This window comes from Orcinus orca, chromosome 9, assembly GCF_937001465.1.
Source record: "Orcinus orca chromosome 9, mOrcOrc1.1, whole genome shotgun sequence".
NCBI classification, from domain to species: Eukaryota; Metazoa; Chordata; class Mammalia; order Artiodactyla; family Delphinidae; genus Orcinus; species Orcinus orca.
The window spans coordinates 95,560,863-95,582,918 of NC_064567.1; the positions used below are offsets into that span (position 1 = coordinate 95,560,863).

Consider the following 22,056-nt stretch of genomic DNA (forward strand, 5'->3'; position numbering starts at 1 on the left):
GCCACTGCCCCAGACCGGGTAGAAGGTGATAAGGCCCTAAGCTGGGGTGACGAAGAGACAGCAAAACCTCAGGGGAGTCGAGGGCTGTGGAGGAGGGGTACCTGGGACTTGGGTTAGCAGATGGGAGTCCCAGCTGTGGCTTCTCCGCAGAGGTGCTGTGTGCCATTGCGCCTTCCTTCCCTTTCCGGGGCCTCAGTTTCCCCGTCTGCATCTGGAGACAAGGGGACTGGATGGCCACTAAAGCCCCTTCCAGCTCTGTGGTTCTTAGAGTCTGCGAGGCTTGACCCACAGTCCCAAAAACAGCTCACAGGTAAGATGAGCAGGAAAGCCAGGTGGGGAGGCTGGTAGGTGTGCCTTTAGGTACGTTGATGATGAGTATGGAAACAGCAGGAGAGCCGATTAGAAATGACAGCTAAGCAGACGGAAATATGAGACTCAGGAATATCAGTGAACTGTTTCCATAATCTGCGATTTTTCTGTGTCACCTCTCATGGGCAATGGGGAATTCACTATAGATGTTTCTTAGACCTCAACTTTAGGAACCAGTTTTTTCTTCTGTTCACCTTTGTGAGCCATTTTTTGAGTGTTGCCCAGGGGTTGATCTTTTTTAGCCATTGCATTTAAGGATGGAATTAAAATCAGTGTCTAGGAACTTCCCTGGAGGTCCAGTGGTTGGGACTCCGCGCTTCCACTGCAGGGGGCGTGGGCTCGATCCCTGGTCGGGGAACTAGGACCCCGACATGCCGTGCGGCGAGGCAAAAAACAAAATCAATTTCTGTATTCAAGATCCTAAATGGTAAAAATTCCCCTCAAAACCCCAACAATAGGTTATTAATAGAGACACTGCTCAACATCTTTTGAATTAGCCTTTACCTCACCTGAAAATTGTTCAGGCCATTTCCTGAAAGCAGTTGTCAGGAATATTTGATTTTATGCATAAAAAGATCATTATTTGACACTTTAACATGCTTTTTTTTTTTTTTTTTTTTTTGTGGTACGCGGGCTTCTCACTACTTGGCCTCTCCCGTTGCGGAGCACAGGCTCCGGACGTGCAGGCTCAGCTGCCATGGCTCATGGGCCCAGCCGCTCCGCGGCATGTGGGATCTTCCCGGACCGGGGCATGAACCCGTGTCCCCTGCATCGAGGCGAACTCTCAACCACTGCGCCACCAGGGAAGCCCTAACATGCATTTTAATACAGTGGCACATCTGTGTGCAATATATTTAAGTACCAACAAAACAGACTTGGTTTCTTCCATAGTGTCCAAATGGAATTGGACATAGATAAATGGAAGGGGCACATAGGGCCATAAATATTGGATCCCATCTCTCTATCAGTAAGAAATCACAGAAGGTCAAATTTTGTCTTGTTTGTACTGCAGTTTGCAGTAAAAATTAACATTAGTAAGGAAGGATAGCAGAACACATAATGTTAATTTCTTTCACCACCTTACCTTGGTCAGGTTAGAAAGTCATTAGTGATAGAAAATTTCTGGGAGGGTACACATAAAAATGCTTAACAGTAATTGCCTCAAGGAAAGGGCAGGAGTCTGGCAGGAAAGAAAATTGACTTTTCACTCTCAAAGCAGAAGTCACCATGAGTCATTCTTTGCAGTGAGCTGTTCTTACGACAAAAGTGATTGCATCAGCTCTGATGACAGAGGCCATCATGCAGGAAGCTGTCCTTTGGGGAGGGTAGCTTTTGCACTGTGTTTTAAAATCAGTAGTTTTCCTCTTGATTCCATGTAACCTGTACTTGGTTACAGTTTGTTTGGAAGTTTGTAAAATTCAGACACCTGTGACAATACACTTTTGAATTATAAACAGTGTATAATGAGTGTAGAAAACACAAGCACAGATGGAAAAGAAGTTAAAAGGCAGGTACAGTCCCCCATCTGGAGACAATTCCTGGTGAACATAGAAGTAAACAATTGAATCATACTGTCTATGGTTCTGTATCTTCCTTTGCCATTATAGTACATTGTAGATAGTTTCTATGCCATTAAAATTCTGCTATACTTTATCATATGGATTTGCCATAATTTGACTCAAGCCTTTCTCTGGACATTCTGTTTATCACCCACTTTTCGCTATTATAAATATGTTGAAACACTCAAACATAGATCTCTCTTTGCTTTCCAAACTTTGTTAATGGTCCATTTTTAGAGTACAAAAGGAATCGAGAGATGAACGTAAATTCATCCCTTGGGCTTTTCCCCTGAACTCACTCTTTTTTATTATCAGGTCTCCAGTGTTTTCAAGAGAGCATTAGCTGATTATTAACCCAAATTCAGTCTAAAACCTACCATTTGCAATCACAGATTTTTTTAAAACCACCAATTGACATTTCCGAGTTGCAACACAGAAGAGAAGCTTGTTTACCAGTCATTGAAAACTATTTTCTGAGCATATCTATTTTGTGTTGTCTGGAGAGCTAAATGTTTGAAGTTTGCACATTTGCAATTATGATTAACGCTATCTCAGCATCAAAAGGGAAAGAAATCTTAAAAGTAGTCACATGGGGCTCTCTTCTCTCTGTCTCTCTCTCACCCTCTCACCCACACACACAGCCCTGCCTGAAAACCTCAATGAGACAAAAAGTGTCAAATTCTGGGGAATTCAGTGAGTCATATCATCTTGGTTTTAAATAGGAACGCCATTCTTCTAGGTATTTTCAGTAGTTAGGAAAGCAAGTGTTAGCATCATGTTCGCAGTGAGATCCAAATCGGTCACTCAGTTGATGTCAGACATCCCTCAGGATGGAGCATTGAGTACCACTTCTGGGCCACAAAGATCCTAGTACATACCAAGTTCTACGCAATCTTAGAATGTTAGAGCCTTCCTTAGCCCTACCTGAATTGTCTCCATCCCTGTAAATTCCTGGCCCCTGGTTGTAGAGGCCCGTTTCTATTCAGCCCTCCCGTTCTCAGGTTCTCTCCCCTGTAAGCCATCCAGTACCGCTTCACAATCACCTCCTCTATTCTTGGCCGTTGTTTCCATGGTTCGCGGACCCCAGAAACCCCACCGCTACCCTGTGTTGTTTCCTCCATCTCACTCGTGGCATATCCCTCAGCCTTCAAAGTAGCTGACCTTCCTCTGTTTCTGAAGTCTTTCAATCTGGCTTAGTTTTGCCAGTAAGTAGGTGACCTCAGAAGTAGGCACCAGTTTTCCCTAAGGCATATCTGCAACACCTGAATTCCCTATGACCGCCCCCCCCCCCCAGGAAGAGAAGTGAGCCTCTTTCTGTTTCAAAGCCTTATTCATTTCCAGACAACTACTGACAATTAGCCACTTTTGCTCGGGGTGTGACTGCAGGCATCACCCAGGTTCAGTGCACAGCCAAGTCTTCTTGAGTTCCGCTCTCAAATCTATCTGCTTCCCCAATTTCTCTCTGTAATTCATCACTTGGATAATCTTCAACTGAGGGTTTTTTGAGATTCCTGTCTTTACAGCATCAAAAAATATTTTAAACACACATTAAGGTGGACTGACACATTTCCCTTGAAGGAAAAGAGATATTTCAGTCCCGGAAAGCCTTTATGTATTTATTAATTCATGGAGAAGAAAGAAATATGAGACTCACTGTTGCATGTAAGCCATCAGCAAACCTTTCTTTCATCACTTTGCATTATAACCATATAACCAGAAAGTGCTGTTACAGAAGCGCTGGCGTCTAAATGTCGGTGGCTGGCTACACCCACTGAACAGAGCTGGATGCTAATGGCATCAAAGTGAGAAGTCACCCAGAGTGGCACAAAATCTATTCCCTTGTCCCTCAAGTGAGCCGTGGGCAAAGAGAAGGATCTGGAGAGGAAAAGGATGGATCTGTATCCCTACTAATTCCAGAAGAGCAGTTCAAAGACTGCCACATCCAGATAGCGAACTGGTAGCACATCTCGTACGAAGGATATGATTCTTGTCTGTGTGAGACATGAAAGTAGGACCTAAAGGAAAACCAGCAATTACCATTTCTGTAATTAGGAAACCCTAAGTCATCTGCCCTAGTTTGTCATCTGCAATATCACATGTGGCCTAGTCTTAAGTGACCACTTTGAGACTGACCTGGACCTTTCTGGGGTTTGGAGCATAGGAGCTCATCACCTCTCGTGAATTCTGTGTGAGTGAATTCTGGTCTCAGAATTTTCTTTCCTTTTTCTGTCTGGATGTTTGAGCCCTTTATGAGTATCTCACAATGTCATCTTCAAAATTCTTAAATATTTTAAAGTCTGTTTTGGCTACTCTGCCGAATATCATAGAATGAGTCATAATTTACACCAAACCCAGTATATCTGGTGAATGTACTCCAATGTGGAAAATCTCCACTGTGGTTCCTTGGTTTAAATAGCTTACCCTGCAAGGGTCCTACAAGGAGCAAAATATGTATGGAAGCATGGTAGAAACTCATTGTCATGCTCTAGAACCTAGGGAATTTATATACATTTTAAGTCAAGCTAAATTAAAGTTAATCATCGCAAGTATCAGTTTTAAGCTAAGCAAATGCCATATTCCATGAAGTTATGTCAAAAGGTCCAACCCAAACCAAGACATTGGATGCAGGCTAGTAGTATGGGGAAGTAAAAAGAATTCTTTGCAGCCAGTCATCAGTAAGTATCCTGGTTCTCTCTCTTACACTTGAAAGTTTTGGAAAGACTTAATTTTCTCTGATCCTCAGTTTCCCCATTTGTAAACGGGAGTGAATAATGCTTATCTTGCTGAATTCTGTGAGGATATGAGATACTATGTGAAGAGTAGCCAGCACAGTGAACGAAAGAATAGGCACTACACAATGAAATGCCATTTGAGTGTAATAAACACTATTTAAGAAAACGAGCCCATTCCACATTCAGTTATGGAGTTCAGTGCTGCCTGTTAGAGATGAAGGTCATAAACCTACCTTACCAGTAATATTCATGTAGAATTTATTTACATCTCTTTAACGTATTTCTGATGAGAAATATTTCTTAGTCTATTCAGTGTATTAATGACCATTCTACTGAGTCATTTTTTTAAAAACTTGCTTATTTTCCATCACTTTGAGGATTATAACTTCATTGCTTCTTTAATTGAGGTGATGTCAGGGCCTTTTTACCCCTCGTTTTGAAAAATTAGTTTCCAGAGCTCATCCGAAATGGCTGAGATTTCTAACGCTAACAATTTTATTTTGCAATTAGGCCTCAGAAGTCTCTAGAAACAGAGGAGCCTCTCTACTGGCCAGGCCAGGACACAGCCTAGTAGCTGCTATTCGAAGCCAACATCAACATGAGTCACTGCCACTGGGTATGTATCACGCTTTGTGAACCCCTGGATAGCTTTGTGTTTCTTATCGTGACTCCTTTAATATTCAGGGTTCTGTGTTTTGTTTTTCCTCTCGTATGGTATAGTCCACACGCCTATCCTTTGTTCCCATCCCCCCACTTGCCCCTTTTCCCTCTCCCTTCCTCCTCATTTTGTCCTTCTCTCTTCCCTTCCCTCTCTTCCCTCCCGTCTCTTCCAGACCATCATTCCCCTCCCCCTGCCTTGTTTATTCCATTCAGTGGTTTGTTAGCTGGGTCCCAGGAGAGCATAGTTTAAATGAGGTGACGGATTTTGTTGCTTTTAGGTGCACTTTTTACTTTAGACCTCTCTTCCCATGCATGTATGGGGATAAACTGGCACAGTCTCCATTCCTAACCTCAGCTACCTCTTTCCAAAACACATGCCACCTGTATCAAGGGAAATGAGGTGAGAGAGTCTAAATGGATTCGGATGTTTTCATTATCACCATTGGGAAATCAACGGATGGCCAAAGTCATAAGTGCAAGTGCTCAGAAAAGGATTTCTTTGAACTCATAAAGAATCTTTTGCCGTCATACCTATGGCAAAATGACAAGAGAAGTCAGAAAGAACAGAGTAGTACTCCCCTCCTGGAAGATCTATTTTCTTCTCCATCTGTTCACAAGGGGATGAGTTAACACCCAGTTAAGTTCCTAGAATATTAAAGATGATTGACTTAGATCTGCTTCACTTTGGGTTTGATCTTTTAAAAATACTCATACCATTATGTCACAGAAAAAACCCTCAAGAGCTTACATTTTTTGATGAGTTTGCTCCCTGCCTTTTCAATTCCTCCATTAAATCCTGGTATCTAGTTGCCATTTTCCAATCATGAGCAAAATTATCTCTGGGCTGAAGACTCAACCACAACTTGTGCTTTTGTCTGTTTCAGCATATAATGACAAGATTGTGGCATTTCTTCGCCAGCCAAACATTTTTGAAATGCTGCAAGAGCGTCAGCCAAGTTTGGCGAGAAACCACACACTCAGGTAGGGGCCTGTCTACCACCCTCTACCTACAGGTCTCTCCTGCTGGTTTTCCAGGTGGGGCAGCCTCTGTGGAGAGAGGGCAGACACTTAAGATGTGTTTTATTCATGCATTTAAATTATAACCTGAATATTTAAAATGAAGGATCCAGGGGTTTCTAATGTTCTCTAAAGTGTTGCAATCAGAGATAGTTATCATGCCAGGTTACCTATTATTCTTACGATGCTAAAATGATTTCCGTTGATTTGGAGAGAAGCATGGAAAGGGAGCAAAATAGTTTTCATCAAAAAATTATTTATGTAAAGCACCATATAAATTATTTTTGTTTTAAGAATATAATTGTCTGATGGTGCACCAGATATTAGATGACTATATTCAAAAATAAACCAGCGAACAAAAAGTATCACATGTGTTCTAACACCTTAAATCCTAACGTCCATTACGGTCATTTCTGAATGAGTGTCTCTGAAACTCTGAATCACTTTATTTGGAAGGGAAAGCCACCCAAAGTGATGAAAAGAGAAAATATCCTCTGAACTTAAATCCCACTTTCTCACCAAGATATTCAAGCATATCTCTCCTTCAGTTTACTACCCAGCATTTCAAAAGCTGGAGATGAATAATGGTTAAGTGTGTGCACTCAGAGTTTGAATACTTGCTCCAGCACTTAGGGACCAGTGATGGGGGCATGTCATTTAATCCTCTACCCTCAGCCTCCTCAGTCATTGAGACAGGGTCACAATGTGGGCACCATTAAGATGCTTCACTGGGTTTGTGTATAAAGGACCAGGCAAGGTGGGCAGGGATGCAGCCAGTGACTGCCCCTAACTCCTCACCTCCCATCCGGTGGTCTTTTGAATGTGGCTGACAACTGTAATCCTCTACTTTGACCTCCTCAATGAGTCATCAACACCTAAAAATAACCTCTTTGCTAGTCATGCCAGGATGGATCACTCACTGTTCTTTTCCCCTCCATCACCACCCCCATTGACACTTCTTTTCCCTGTGGTCTTACTCTGCACAAACTAGAACCTGCATCCTCCCAAATGCCCATCATCTCAATTGCGCCCTCTTTCTTCAGCTTCACATCTAAACATTTATCTCCTCACTTGCTTCCAGCCCTTCTTTTCTCTTCTCCCTGCCATGGCCTAGGTTTGGATTCTCATCATCTCTCTCCCGGACTTGGCAGGGATCTCTTAAGAAGATACTCCCTATCGCTCTATTATAAACAGCATTACCTCCTTATAACCCATGTCACCCACACCCTGGAACAAAGCTTCCCGTGGAGTATCCTCAGGGCTGGCCACCACAGTGGCTCTCAGACTGTCTTTCGGGGGACCTCAGAGCAGCTAAGGACCCTCTCTGGAATTTAGTCCTTGAGGAAGTACACCACACAATAGCAGGAGGAAGGCAGAGATGGGCAGGTGATACTAACCTCATTGTGAGTAAGGGGGCCGGCTGGCATCCTGTCCCAGACCCGGCCGCTGGCCCTCACCCTGCAGGGCCTCTGGTCAGCCCTGCCTTTCTTCTAATCCCTGCTCTGCCCACCCTAGCCAGTCCACTGAGCAGTTTAAGCCAGATTTGTGACTCAGGGACTCTTGCCCACCTCCTGAGGTTTTGAGGCCACATGAAAGAGGCTATTTATATAGACCTACTGCAGGTTTTCCTGCCTACCCATTAGTATAAGACCTTAGTTTCATGGAGGGGGAGGGAGGTGGAATCTGAGCATAGTTTGAGAACTTGTGAAAAATGCACCAACTAATAAAACTGGCTTATTTACATGGGGTTTTTGGGGCGGGGGAGGAATTCTTTGTTCAGTTCCTTATGAAACTACGAGCTCCCTCTCCAAAAAGGAACTGGTTTCGATGGAACTTTTCTTACATCAGAGCTCGTGCTAAGGAAAGATGGAAACCCTCTCGTAAGACTGGAATTCTTTGCAATTGAAGAACTAGATGAACTATATTGAGACACTGCTACAGCTTTTCTCTCCAGGATTTCAAAATTCATTGACAAATACTTTCAATTTCATTACTCAATACCAACAAAATAATGCCCCCAAACAAAAACTTCCCATGGTTCCTGTTAGGTATGTGATAAAGTCAAGATTTCTAAGCACAATTGCCATAGTCTCCTAAGACTGGCTCTACTCTAACTCTCCACCGTCCTGTGCTTGTATTTACTTCCTTCTGGTGTCTTCCACCTCCGTCAAACGGCCTGTGCCCTCTCCTACCCACACCCTTCCTGGAATGGCTTCTCTCTTAAAGGCATTTCAACCCATTTTAAAGGCTCAAGTCAAACGCAAAGTCTCGGTGATCTAGGCAGACTTCAGTAGTTCTTTTGCTTTGATTTAAAAGCATTTGGTTTTGTACCTCTAAGATATTTTCCCATTATCCCTTGTATTCTACCATGTACTAATGTCTTCCTATGACGCTGGAAGTGTCTTAGGGCAGGGTCTATATGTTCTTGGTCTTTGAACCACCCTTGCCTCAGAGCCTGGTTCCTCTACTTTGAAGATAGGAAACACTGGTTACTTTTTGAGTGAACAAAAGGACTTCAGCTTGACTGATCATCACTTCCACTTGTGTTCACCTCTGCCCAAGTTTTATTACTGTGTCACGGAAGGCAGGGCCATCCTCGGTCCATTCGTGGGCTGCTCTCTGGCTCACGGTACATAATAATTTAAGGGAATTTCCAAGGGATTTTCAGAGGTGTTGTACTACCTGAAAACTTTCTGACACATCACTGCTCTTGAACATTTCTACGTTACAGATTCTACCACTAAATAAGGAGTTCACTGCTTACTTTTGGGAGAAATGTGAGCTCCCCAAAGGCCCTAGAGTCCTGTTTAAATCATTTTTAAAGTAATCAAATTAATCCCCTGTGTAGAAGAGTGGAATGTGTTTCTGAAGGGAAGTAAACAATTTCAGCACTGTTGTGTCGTATCACGTTATAACAGAATCTAAGAAACCTCTGGCGGGCGGGGTGGGGGGGGTTGCAGTGTGGAATTGTACAATTATGATTTTCCAGATGTGGGTGACTTGGAATTAGGGAATATTGGAACTGGAAAAAAATTGGAAATTCATGTAAAAACTAATAACCTTTTTAAGGTTAAGGACTCCTTTGAGAGTCTGATGAAAGCTCTTATAGACTCTCCTCCATATATGAACAGAAATCTTTGCATATAATTTCAAAGAGTTAATGGATCCTAAAGGACCTGTAGACCCCAGGCTGAAAACCCAAAGAGCTCATCAAAAACAGAAAGCCCACAGTGACATCAGAACCTGACGTAAGAGGTCATGGAATCCAAAAGGCAGAACAAGAGCAAGAGTTTGCTCTTCAGGGTGCCAGGCTTTAAGAATCCAAGAAACAGGGCACTGGGCCTATGACTAGGCCTCTGCTTGCGCCTAGATGTGGTGTGAGGGTGAGTCAGCTTGACTTTAAAGATCCAGTAGTTGAAAGGAAAACCTCCTCTCCCCACGACTCTGCCCAGAGGAAGAACTTACTGCTTCCTCTGTGGTTCCCACATGGGGACCATGACCCCATGGTCACTGCTATTCTCCAGGAGCCATGGATCCACTGTCTTGGGTTTGCAAAGCCAGTCGTTGGGTTAGAGGGTGGAGGATGAGTTCTCAGAAAACTGTGTTCAGCAGAAGTAACGAAGCATAAGGAAACCGCATGGGGAGAGGGAAGACGAAGGCATAAAACCCAGGGGTTAATGACATCTGTTAAGTTTCAGGGTCATGGTAGCCGTCCTCATTCATTCTTTCTTTCCTTCGACTAGTGCTTTTATTGAGCGGCTATTCTGAATCGGGATTGTGCGAGGGCTGTGTACCCAGTATCTAAGCCAAACAGACATCGGTCCTTCTCTCATGGGACTTACTGTCTATTGGGGAAGATGGATGATAGACAAGTGTGACTTTTTTTTAAAGCCAAATATAGAGCTATAGATTGTATTATGGGCCATGAAGGACATGATCAGAATTGAGTGATAGTGATGGAAGGATGGCAAGGATTTCCTTGTGGATATTGGGTTTTAAGATCTTTGAGGCCACAGATAAAGATGCCAGGATGTCAAGGAGGCAGGTGGCTCTACTGACCTGAGCTCTACACTGGAGTTTTCCTGATGGGATGCGTGTAGGAGAGGCGGTTGGCATTCTCACCCTCAGAGATCTCCCCCAGGTCTCAGTGCCTTTGGTCTGGACCCAGGGACATTTGGAGGCCCCTCAGAACACTAGGTCTGCATGAGATTTTCACATACATGACAGAGGGTGTAATGTCCTGTGAAGAGCAACCAAAACTCTCAGAAAACTCTGCTTGGCTTTCTGATACGTGTATGTGGTCTGAGTAGGTAGGGTGATGGTAGAACCACTATAGAGGGTGCCACTTCCCGTGGCTGGGAAGGGTGCTCTCCTGCCCTCATGGACTTGACTCTCTTTGGACTTTGTTTCCCCAGGAGCCCAGGGAATAAAGAGTGACCCCCTAGAATGTTCTCTCCCTTTTTCCCCAGGCAGGGAGACCAGGGGCTTGCCCAGATGTGGGTCCCTTGGGGCAGCAGGGTGACCTGCCCCAGGGACATTGCCACTGGGGGAATACATCAATTTGAGAGTCCTTCATGGGGCTGCAGTTGGTGAACCAGAGGAACAGGGTCCATGAGAATCCTCCAAACAAGAGGGCTGTGAGATGCTGTCAGGATTGCAGGACAGTGCTCAGGCACACGGAGTCAAGGGCACAGGGATGTGGAGGGGGAAGCAGCTGGTGGAGGAGGCTTGGTGCTTGTACCCTTGGCCAGGCTTCCACCTCCTCCCTGAAAAATGATGTGTGGACAGGTCTGCTCCAGTTTCCAAGTCCCTGGTCAGAGGAGCCACTATGATCACCCACAGGTTTTGGAGATAGCATTTACTGCAGCAGTACTCTACCCATAACTTCAGGTTGGACCACAGTGCATTTCTCTGTTTACTCCCATTTTGTGTATCTTTGTAGAAGCCAAAAAGTTTCTCTTGTCTTCTTAAAAATACCCACACCAAAATGTCAAGTTCATTATATTTTTACCTGAAAATATGCAAGTTATGATGAAGATTTGGATTCACATTACTATAATCAGAGAGAGAAAAAAGTTGTATCTATAGTATTTTTATTAATAGATTTATTTTTAATCTTCCATTAGAGGAAACTGATTAAACGGTATACTAGACCACTCTTTATTAATTTCTTACAAGTACATGGGACTCTAAAATCATCTCAAAAATTTAAACAAAAAAAGAAAAAAGTGAAATATTTTTAAAAAAATCAGTCCTTAAGTCTTCTCAGATTTCTGCTGCATCTCTTCAAGAAAAGGGAAAAACTTTTAACTTCTTTGAAGCATACCTATAAGGGAATGATTCTTGGCCATAGTGTTTGTAATCTTTGAATATCTGAATGTCAGAGAAGCACATTACAAAGTTCATTTGATCAAAAGAAACGCTATTTATCCATAGACTTACTGGAATCATTTTGCCAGGTTGGAGTTGGAGGTTGTGAAAAAGAATGCATGAGTTGTAATTAAACGGAGAGAAATTGATGCCTATACTCAGATTGACCTGGAAGACTCTCTTGTATTCCGGGGCCAGACCCTCTCTGGACTGAGTGTGGAGTTAATTCATTTTCCATCAGGCATAAGGTTTCTCAGGAGACACCTCGTCACTCTTTTCTTCCCATGGCTTCCAAGATGCCGTGAACCCACAACATTCCACCCCAGCTCCACTCCCAACTGTGTGGCTCTCTGAGGACCTACCTGTGTTGTGCTCCTTAGCTTCTGTCCCCGTGTGAGTCTGAGGAAAGGTGATCCCTTGGAGAGCATCATGGGAACCTGCAATATGAACTTAAATACCTCAAAATACTCTGGACATTAGAACATCACTGTTCAGCCCTATTGGAAGAGAAAGGGGGATCAGAATGGGGTTCATTCCTTAACTTATGCATCGGTGTGTAATTCTTATTTTCCTTCCCACATTATTCTAGGGAGAAAATCCATTACATTCGGACCGAGGGTAATCATGGGCTTGAAAAGTTGTCCTGTGATGCAGATCTGGTCATTTTGCTGAGGTAAGGGGCTGAGCCTGAAACAGTTCTGGAAAAGCAACTGGAAAAGCTGCTCTGGGCAGTTCTCCAGGACAGCCCAGACTGAAACACACGTTGCTTGTTCTAGAATATTCTAGTGGCTGCAACTGAAGTAGGGCTCCCACCCTTATACCTGCTATTCACCTCTTTCTCTACATGTAAGACTGGGGTATCAAGAGCTACATATGGTACTTGATGGAGACCTTGTTGTAGGATTAATTAGGGTTTAAAATGACAGGGAGAGTTTGCATGCCGGGATGTGCCCGTCTAAGTGAATCTAAGTGCTTTCGTTGTCTCGTGAGAATTGTAACCACTCTTACACCAATTTGTGAACATTCTCTCATGGACAGAGAACTAACTTTAAAATTTTTTTTTTACTTTGCAGTCTCTTTGAAGAAGAGATTATGTCCTATGTCCCCCTGCAGGCTGCCTTCCACCCTGGGTACAGCTTCTCTCCCCGCTGTTCACCCTGCTCGTCACCTCAGAACTCCCCAGGTAACGTGAGGGTCTGGCATTCTGTCTCCTGCAAGTGGCCACCTGTGTTTCCACCTGATGAAGGTGCCCTCTCTCCCTTAGTCCCCTCTCAATTTTCTGATCATCTGCACACTAAGTTGGGTATTGACACAGTGCCACCTGTTTTGGTAATGACCCCAAGCTATTATGTGTTTTGCATTTTTTAATGATTTGGAAACATTTTTCACTAAACCAATATTTCATGACATGAAACTTATATGAAATTCATGTTTTGGTGTCTATCAATAAAATGTTATTGGAACCCAGCCGCACCCATTTATCTATATATTTTGTGTCAACTTTCATGCTACAACAGCAGAGCGACAGAGACCGTATGGCCCCCAAAACCTAAAATATTTACTATCTGGCCCTTTACAGAAAAAGTCTGCAGACCCCTGCTCTAAATTGCTGTTTTGTTCTAAAACACACTCTCTGAGCATTTAAAAGGGAAGAGCCCTTTCTGGAACATTCTGCCTCATGAATCAGAATGTTATTAGATACCAATTTGAGTAACTTTCTGTTAAGTTGTAAAGGAGTCACTAGGTTACATGCTTACTAGGGACCACCATTATGCCCCCGTGAAGGGGCCAAAGAAGTTTGTAACATGACGTGAAATTGTTTCCCTAGAGTTTTCTTTGTGTATTAGAATGAATTTAGAATTAGAACTCATGATATTTCTTGTGGGTATTTTCCATTCCAAATGAGGAAATATCTATTGAACCGTTTAGCGGAAAAAGAAGCTAGTATTTCCTGGGTTCATCAAGATAATTAGCTTTCGTCAAATCCGTACTCCCACATGGGATCCAGATACTGAAGAGTTTTTCCCCATTGTCTTGGTTTACAAGATCACATTGTTATGGGTGTTTGTGCAGTTGAAAAATCTAGTAACTTCTTATCTTATGACCTCCAGAGTTAGAGTTCAAACTTGGCTTTTGAAGCCGGCGGGAAATGGAGAAGAAAAACAGAATTTAGCAATACGCTCTGTCCCCCAGAAGGGATGTCTCATTCAGCTAGTGTCACTCAATACTGCCATAGGTCTCTAAAACTAGGATATCTTTTCATTTGTTCAGAATGACCCCCGTCATGTTGTTCAGGACTATCTCTTAGAGGTAGTTTCGCTAATTCCTAAAATCTGTTTTTAAGTCAGTATCTCCTTGTTAGGCCTTCCTCCAAACAAGTGTATCAGTAGCATTGCTGAGGAAATGTCCCACGTGTGCTGCGTCTGACATACAGCATAGCTGAGATGACACGGCTTGGGAAAAGGAGGACCCGGAGCTTTGTCAGAGCCAGCATCAGGACAATCAGTTATCTCCAGTGTGCACAGGATGACTTCCTTCTGGGGGGCAGAGCCTTCCATCTGGGGAACCTGTCGGTCTGCATGATGATCTGCCATCTTGTTGTAGAGATGGTCCCAGCCTGATAATGTGTCTACATCCTGGTCCAAACCTTTGGCAGTAGAGTGTCTACGTACCTTTGGTATGTAGAGTATCATTACACGGGGGAGATACCATACTGCAAATAGAAAGAATAAGGGAGTATAAAGAGTTACTTTCTAACTGCGGATTATTTGGATAAGTTTTATAAAAGGAACCAACCTTCCTGATGCAGACGTAACTGACACCGTGAACGCAAAGAATCATCCAATTCATGTTGTCAAAGTGCGTAATTCTTTACTCTCCTAGCTTTGACCTTGGGGTCCTAGACTATGTAAGCCAGGCATTTTGAAGTTAAACTTTACAATTCCCATTTTTCCAGACCTGTATGACATTTACCTGGGGCAACATAGTGAATCATACATGCCAAAGCACTTTGTAAAGCTTAAATTATTAGAAAAATGCATTGTAGGGACCACGGGCCATAGTGGTAGTACCAGCAGTAATGAAAGTTGTATTATAAAATATACTGTAATCTGATGGCAGAAAACTATACTTGCACCTACAGACTTGTGTTCTAGTTCTACCTATGTCCTGAAACGTGGTATTTCAGCAGAGACTCTTTCCTTTTCAAGTGGTGGCTGTTGGTTCCCCCCACACCTCAGATGCTGCAGGACTCGCTGGTGAGACTGGTGCCGCTGGTGCCCTGTGTGCCTCCTTGCTAACACAGATCAGCCGTATCTCTGCCCCTAGTTGCTGTCATCCACCGACCTTCTTCTCATTCTTAAAGACTGTGGCACCCGTCTCACAGTCTCCCTCTCCTCCCCAAGTCCTTCCACCATCCTGGATGACATCAGCATCCACAGGGCACCCGTGCAGTTCCTTGGCCTCCCAGTTTCTGGGCTTCCTTGTCTGCCCCGCCCTCCTCCTCCTCAACCGCTGGTCCCACAATCCCCTTCCTGTCTTGTTGTCATCTCTGACGTCACTGACTCAAGCATCCTACTCCCATCCAACGTGCTTATTCAGCTGCTCTCCCCGATACCACCCTGTGCCCTCATCAGGGCCTCCAGTTCACGGACGCCTCTCCTTTCTAACTGCCTCTCCCTCATCCAGCATAGGATCCCCGGTTCATCATTTCTTGACAATGCCCTGAGCTCCCCGATCCTCTCCATTTCATTTACAGAGTTCCACTCGTAGGTCACCTTAATATCTGCTTCCCCTACGTCTGTAGTCAGGCATTCTTGGGCAAATTCACCTGACAAGGCAGATTATCAATTATAAATTAGTCATCTCTCCACCTCACATGGACCATAAACACCCAAAAGAAAATTCAACCACATTTCACTGGTAAACGTATGCTCTTCTCTACTGCTATTTCAAACGTTGCCGCTCCTCTCAAACTTCCAACCCCTGGGTCTCTCCTGGCAAATGATGGGCCTTCTTCCTTCACTGAGAAAATTGAAGCCCTTAGACAGAAACTGTCTCAAATGCCTGCTGCCTATCTTACAAGCCTACCAGTGCTGCCACCTCCCTCTCCCCCTTCACACCTGTGCATTAGAGAGGGCGTCTTCACTAAGGTCGCGGCAAGTTCTGGGTACCCAGTCCTATGGGTAATTCTCAGCCCTCCTCCTGACTTTTCAGCCACATTTAACACTACTGATGGCTCCTCCCCTTAAGTCACCTCTTCAGTTGGCTTCTGGGACACAAGCTGTGGGCATTTCATCTACGTCTTTGGCCACCTTTGCAGACTCATCCTTCCCTTCCAACCATCGTCAAGACCCTGTGCCAGGTTTTTTTCTCCTCTCTCTCAAGCTATGTCTTTTTCCAATCAAGCATTCAAACGTACTGCCGTCAAAGACCAAGCTCGTGATCTCACCCATCTGTGCTTCTTCCATTTGTCCCCATCTCAGTGAATGTCACCACAGACCATTCCATTATGATGTCTGAAACCCACCTGGGCCTCACTAGCCATATCCATCCAGTTCATTGCCTCCTAAACACATCTCCAGTCTATCTTCTTCTTCTTCTTCTTTTTTTTTTTCGATGTAGTCCCATTTCTCATCTCCACTGACACCACCCTAGTGCAGTGCAGGCTGTCTAAATCCACTCTGGGCCTCTCCGGTGTTTTCTCTCTACTGCAGAAAGACTAAGGTTTTCATAACTCAAGACACATCACGTTGGTCCCCACACAACGGCTTTCCTGTTGTGCTTAACATTAAACAAAATTGCTTAATACAGTGTACCTTATCCTGTTTGATCTGTCTCCCGCCCACCTCTCAAGCCTTGTTTTGCATCACTCTGGTCCTCACACCCTATGCTCCAGATAGACTGGAGCACCGTTTTCCATCCTGCCACGGTACCTTTGCCTGTGCTGGTCCTCTACCTAGATTGCTCTTCCCCCAGCTCATCTCTTCTCTTAAGTTAAGTGGAAGCCCTTCCTAACTCACTCAATCTAATTCATGCCTACTTCTTCTTCAGCTATTCCCCAGGGAAGCCTTCCTGAACTTGGCCAGAGTATTCTGTGATCTCAAAGAACTAAGTTCCTTTCCTTCATGGGTAGGAATCATCTCAACTTATAATAATAGTCTCATTTCTGTGAGTTTGGTTGTATCAGTTTTATCTAGATTATAAATTCAGTACCTGGAATATAAACTAATAAATAGTTATTGAAGGGGCAAACCATGATCATAGCCATCTGCGAAACTTAGAGAAGAATGTTATTTTTTCCATTCCTTTTTTCATTAAAAGGTATATAAAGATAATAAAGCATCTACAAAGCACTCTCAGTGATACAAACACTCTCTTCTGTAAAGAGTAAGGAATTATTATTAATAATATTATTGTTATTAATTTTGCTTTTATAGTGCAAGGTAATCTGATATAAACTCCTGCATGCGCTGGGGCCTAAGGGACATGTATATTTATTTTAGCGTCAATATAGTTAGAGAAGTACAAAGTACACATATATTACAACTTGAAATGGAGTGGAAGACATAAATATCTACTGTCCTCAGAATTCAGTTTTCTCTTTATTATATTATACCTGTTTATTATAAAAGTAACTGAGGGAGTGACATAAACGAAGGGAAATGTCTTGGAGAAGTAAAACACGAAGATGCAGGAATGTGCCTCTGGTTGACCCTTTCTCCTCCGTTGCCCTGCATATTTGTTCTTCAGTAAACGATGATGACCTTCAGCCTGTGTGCTTCTCTCTGCAGGTTTACAGAGAGCCAGTGCAAGAGCCCCTTCACCCTACAGGAGAGACTTTGAGGCCAAGCTCCGCAATTTCTACCGAAAACTGGAAGCCAAAGGATTTGGTCAGGGTCCAGGGAAAATTAAGTGAGTGCTCCAGTGCTTGGCACTGAACTCAGATGGTAGATGTTTCTATCCTTTTCTCCCCTATAACTTGGTAATATATGTTTGGAGATTGGATGCCATGGTGTAGTATCAGTCATGTTCATAGAAGGGAGGAAAGAAAAAGTTAGGAAGTTGGAAAGAAAGAAGAAAGGAAGTTAAGAAATTGGAAGGAGGCAAGAAGAGAAGAGAAGGGAAGGAGAGGGAGAAAGAAAAGTAGATTTCAAACAAAACCATGTATAAAATCAATGGTAGACCTTTACAGAAAACAAGGTATCTTGAACTAAATTAAAAAATCATATGTTTCCCTTTACACATTCTTGGGACAAATTTACCTACTCGTTAGTCAAATAGCTTTGATCTTCAGATCTAAGTAAAGAGTTGTGGTCTTTTCCACTTTGGGTTTATTATTTTCATCTTGAAAAGCCAAACCCAAACTCAGGAATCCAACTTAAGAGATTCTTTTTGGAATTGATCAAAAAGAATCCTAGGGCTTCCCTGGTGGCGCAGTAGTTGAGAGTCCGCCTGCTGATGCAGGGGACACAGGTTCGTGCCCCGGTCCGGGAAGATCCCACATGCCGCAGAGTGGCTAGGCCTGTGAGCCACGGTCGCTGAGCCAGCACGTCCGGAGCCTGTGCTCCGTGACGGGAGAGGCCACAACAGTGAGAGGCCCGCGTACCGCAAAAAAATAAAAATAAATAAAAAACAAGAATCCTAAAGGTAGTCCAACATGATGGAATGCGTCCCATTATGAAAGTGCACGTTGTCCTTGTGTTTTCATGGTTTTGAAAAGAGTGTCAACATAAGGCCATAGCTGAACTGACGGAATCTATACCTTGTTGGAGAGGCTGGGCAATGAGACCATCAGCCTGGGTCCCCACAGCTCGCCTAGAACACTCCCTAACGTCGGAGCCCGAGCACCCGCTCACCAGCCACATGACTTCTTCTCCTTTCCAGGCTCATCATTCGGCGAGACCACCTGTTGGAGGGAACCTTCAATCAGGTTATGGCCTATTCCCGGAAGGAGCTCCAGCGAAACAAGCTCTACATCACCTTTGTTGGAGAGGAGGGGTGAGGCACCAGCACTTTTATGGAGACCTTAGTGTGGGTAGACCAGAGACCCCAGATCCTGGGTGATTCTTCTCAAGAAGGAGCAGGATGTCTCTAAGCCTTTGCCCCAAGGTGATTCTGATCATGTCCTCCCAGGAGGCCTTTCTCTCCAGGTGTTGCCAATCTTTAGGTTTCATGTTCTCTAAAAGCCTAAGATGATTGGCATGTTCTAGAGTCTGAGGTCACATGGTCAAAGTATAAGCCAAAAATACAGACCTAAACTACTGCATCTTTACTTTCTCATGTGGGTACCCTTCTGAGTTTCTGATCAAAGGACCTTTCCGCCAAGAGCGCACGTATGTAACTACATACCGAATTTTTCATATAATTTCAGTGATTTCTTGGCAAGCCGTCTCAACCGTGGAGGGCAAGCCCACCCCGGAGGGCACAGCAGAATGGATTTGAAAGTGTTTTCAATTTATACACATGTACACATGCACCATCACAGGAAATTCTTTTGTACCTCCCACAGTGAAGTCCCGGTTTTGAATGGGCCAGTTGTGTGTTTTATCCAAAAGGTATGATGTGATTGAGGACAGAGGTTAAGGAACACTGCCATAGCATTGGTGCATGGCCATCTAGTAAGGACATCATCCCCAAACCAATCACTGCATTCTCATTTTCTACAGCAAATTATACTTCCCTTGGGATCCACTGTAAAGAGCAGAGGCTGCTCTCTGCTTTCCTAGCACTGACTCTGAAAGGGCAAGCCAGCCCCTGCATAGGGACAGGTCCCCCGCCTCTCGCACGTAATGAGCTTCCCGGGCCTCTGCTTCCTTTGCAGCCTGGACTACAGTGGTCCTTCGCGAGAGTTCTTCTTCCTTTTGTCTCAGGAGCTCTTCAACCCTTACTATGGACTCTTCGAGTACTCCGCCAATGACACCTACACCGTGCAGATCAGCCCCATGTCTGCGTTTGTAGAAAACCATCTTGAATGGTAAGAGCTGGAATTTTTACTTTCTCGTGTTGGAAAGTTCTGGTCTTCCTTAGTCAGAAGACAGTGGTGTTTCTTGAGGGCCACTGTGTTTGGAGCAGCGGCCCCATATCATGAGGGCTGATGGGAGTGGATAACAAGGCACTAGAGCGAAGGTTCTCTGCCAGTCTTCACTCAGAATACAAAATAAATTACTAAAGACATACAAATTTCCTATCAACTGCTAATTGACATAAGATACCGTCATTGCCTTCTGAGGAGATGCGAAGGTAAGTAGACATAGGTTCTGAATGTTGATAATTCTACTAAAATCCTAAGAGTCCCCTGCAGAGGCTTCTTGAAGGTATTTGTAGGAAATTCTCTGATTTGGACCAATGGCTTTCACACTGTGGCCATCAGCTTCTGCATCTTGCTGTAAAATAAGTCTGTTGGGTCAGATGATCTCTCAGCATCCTTCTGACTTGAAAATCCAATATCTCTTTGGTCCTCTCTTCTTGAGACATCAGTTGCCACTTACTGAAATGAGTAAGAAGATCAGTATCAGTCAATTCTGTGTAGTTCTGTGGGTGAGATGCCTCAGATATGGGTGTTAGAAGTCTCCAGAATGCTGCATGGGACACCTGGGATGCCTGCACTTTCCTACTGTGTCACCACCACACCTGACTCGAAAAGTACCCCTGACTTCACTGCAGGAGCTTCTGCCATGAGGAGGGAAACAAGTCTCGGAAACTGCTGATGTGGGTTCTTGTCTGACATTGCTTATTGATGATGTGTCATGGGGCTGCTGGTGAAGGGTGCTTCTCGGGTGACACCTGGGCCTGCTGGGCGTATGGCCCAAATCCCCATATTTTGGTTTTATGGCAACAGAACAACCCACCTCTGCTACGGCTGCCAGCTACAGCCCATGACCTCTCTCTCCAAACACTCTCAGCTTTGAAGTTCTTTTTTCGTCTTTTTTCATTTTTTAGAATTTATTTTATTGAAGTATAGTTGATTTACAACATTGTGTTAATTTCTGCTTTACAGCCAAGTGATTCAGATCTATATTTTTTTCTTTTTCATATTCTTTTCCATTATGGTTTATCATAGGATATTGAATATAGTTCCCTGTGCAATACAGTAAGACCTTGCTGCTTACCTTTTATCTGTTCTATATATAATAGTTTGCATCTGCTAATCTCAAATTCCCAATCCATCCCACCCCCTCCAACTCTCCCCCTTGGCAACAAATCTGTTCTGTATGTCTGTGAGTCTGTTTCTGTTTCGTAGATATGTTCATTTGTGTCATATTTTAGATTCCACATATAAGTGATATCATATGGTATTTGTCTCTTTCTGACTTACTTCATTTAGTATGATAATCTCTAGGTCCACCCATGTTGCTGCAAATGGCATTATTTCATTCTTTTTTATGGCTGAGTAGTATTCCATTGTATGTATGTGTGTGTGTGTGTGTGTGTGTGTGTGTGTACCACATATTCTTTTTCCATTCATCTGTTGATGGACATTTAGGTTGTTTCCGTGTCTTGGTTATTGTAAATAGTGTGCTATGAACATAAGGGTGCATGTATCTTTTTGAGTTATAGTTTTGTCCAGGTATATGCCCAGCAGTGGGATTGCTGGATCATACAGTAGTTCTATTTTTAGTCTTCTGAGCAACCTCCATACTGTTCTCCATAGTGGCTGCACCAACTTACATTCCCACCAACAGTGTAGGAGGGTTCCCTTTTCTCCACACCCCATCCAGCATTTGTTATTTGTAGATTTTTTAATGATGGCCATTCTGACCATCGTGAGGTGGTACTTCATTGTAGTTTTGACTTGCATTTCTCTAATAATTAGTGATATTGAGCATCTTTTCATATGCCTACTGGCCATCTGGATGTCTTCTTTGGAGAAATGTCTCTTTAGGTCTTCTGCCCATTTTTTTATTGGGTTGTTTGCTTTTTTTGTTATTGAGTTGTATGAGCTGTTTGTATATTTTGGAAATTAAGCCTTTATTGGTCACATCATTTGCAAATATTTTCTCCCGGTCCGTAGATTGTCTTTTCATTTTGTTTATGGTTTCCTTTGCTGTGCAAAAGCTTGTAAGTTTGATTAGGTCCCATTTGTTTATTTTTGCTTTTATTTCTATTGCCTTGGGAGACTAGCCTAAGAAAACATTGGTACGATTTATGTCAGAGAATGTTTGCCTATGGTCTCTTCTAAGAACTTATGGTGTCATGTCTTGTATTTAAGTCTTTAAGCCATTTTGAGTTTATTTTTGTGTATGGTGCGAGAGTGTGTTCTAACTTCACTGATCTGCATGTGTCAGCTCTGAAGTTCTTGAGCTGAAGCAGGCGTGTCTGCATCAAGTGTTACAGTAGGTCTCTTGACT

General features: G+C 43.5%; 1 protein-coding gene across 1 annotated transcript in view; it reads left to right on the plus strand.

Moving 5' to 3' along the window:
* The window catches only part of HECW1 (HECT, C2 and WW domain containing E3 ubiquitin protein ligase 1), a 325,634-nt gene that overhangs the window by 249,243 nt on the left and 54,335 nt on the right, over positions 1 to 22,056 (plus strand). The window contains exons 16-22 of the mRNA XM_049714658.1: positions 5,171 to 5,276; positions 6,205 to 6,301; positions 12,297 to 12,380; positions 12,781 to 12,890; positions 17,500 to 17,620; positions 18,593 to 18,706; positions 19,530 to 19,682. Of these exons, the coding sequence (XP_049570615.1) occupies positions 5,171 to 5,276; positions 6,205 to 6,301; positions 12,297 to 12,380; positions 12,781 to 12,890; positions 17,500 to 17,620; positions 18,593 to 18,706; positions 19,530 to 19,682 (785 nt within the window). The remainder of the gene's footprint in view (positions 1 to 5,170; positions 5,277 to 6,204; positions 6,302 to 12,296; positions 12,381 to 12,780; positions 12,891 to 17,499; positions 17,621 to 18,592; positions 18,707 to 19,529; positions 19,683 to 22,056) is intronic.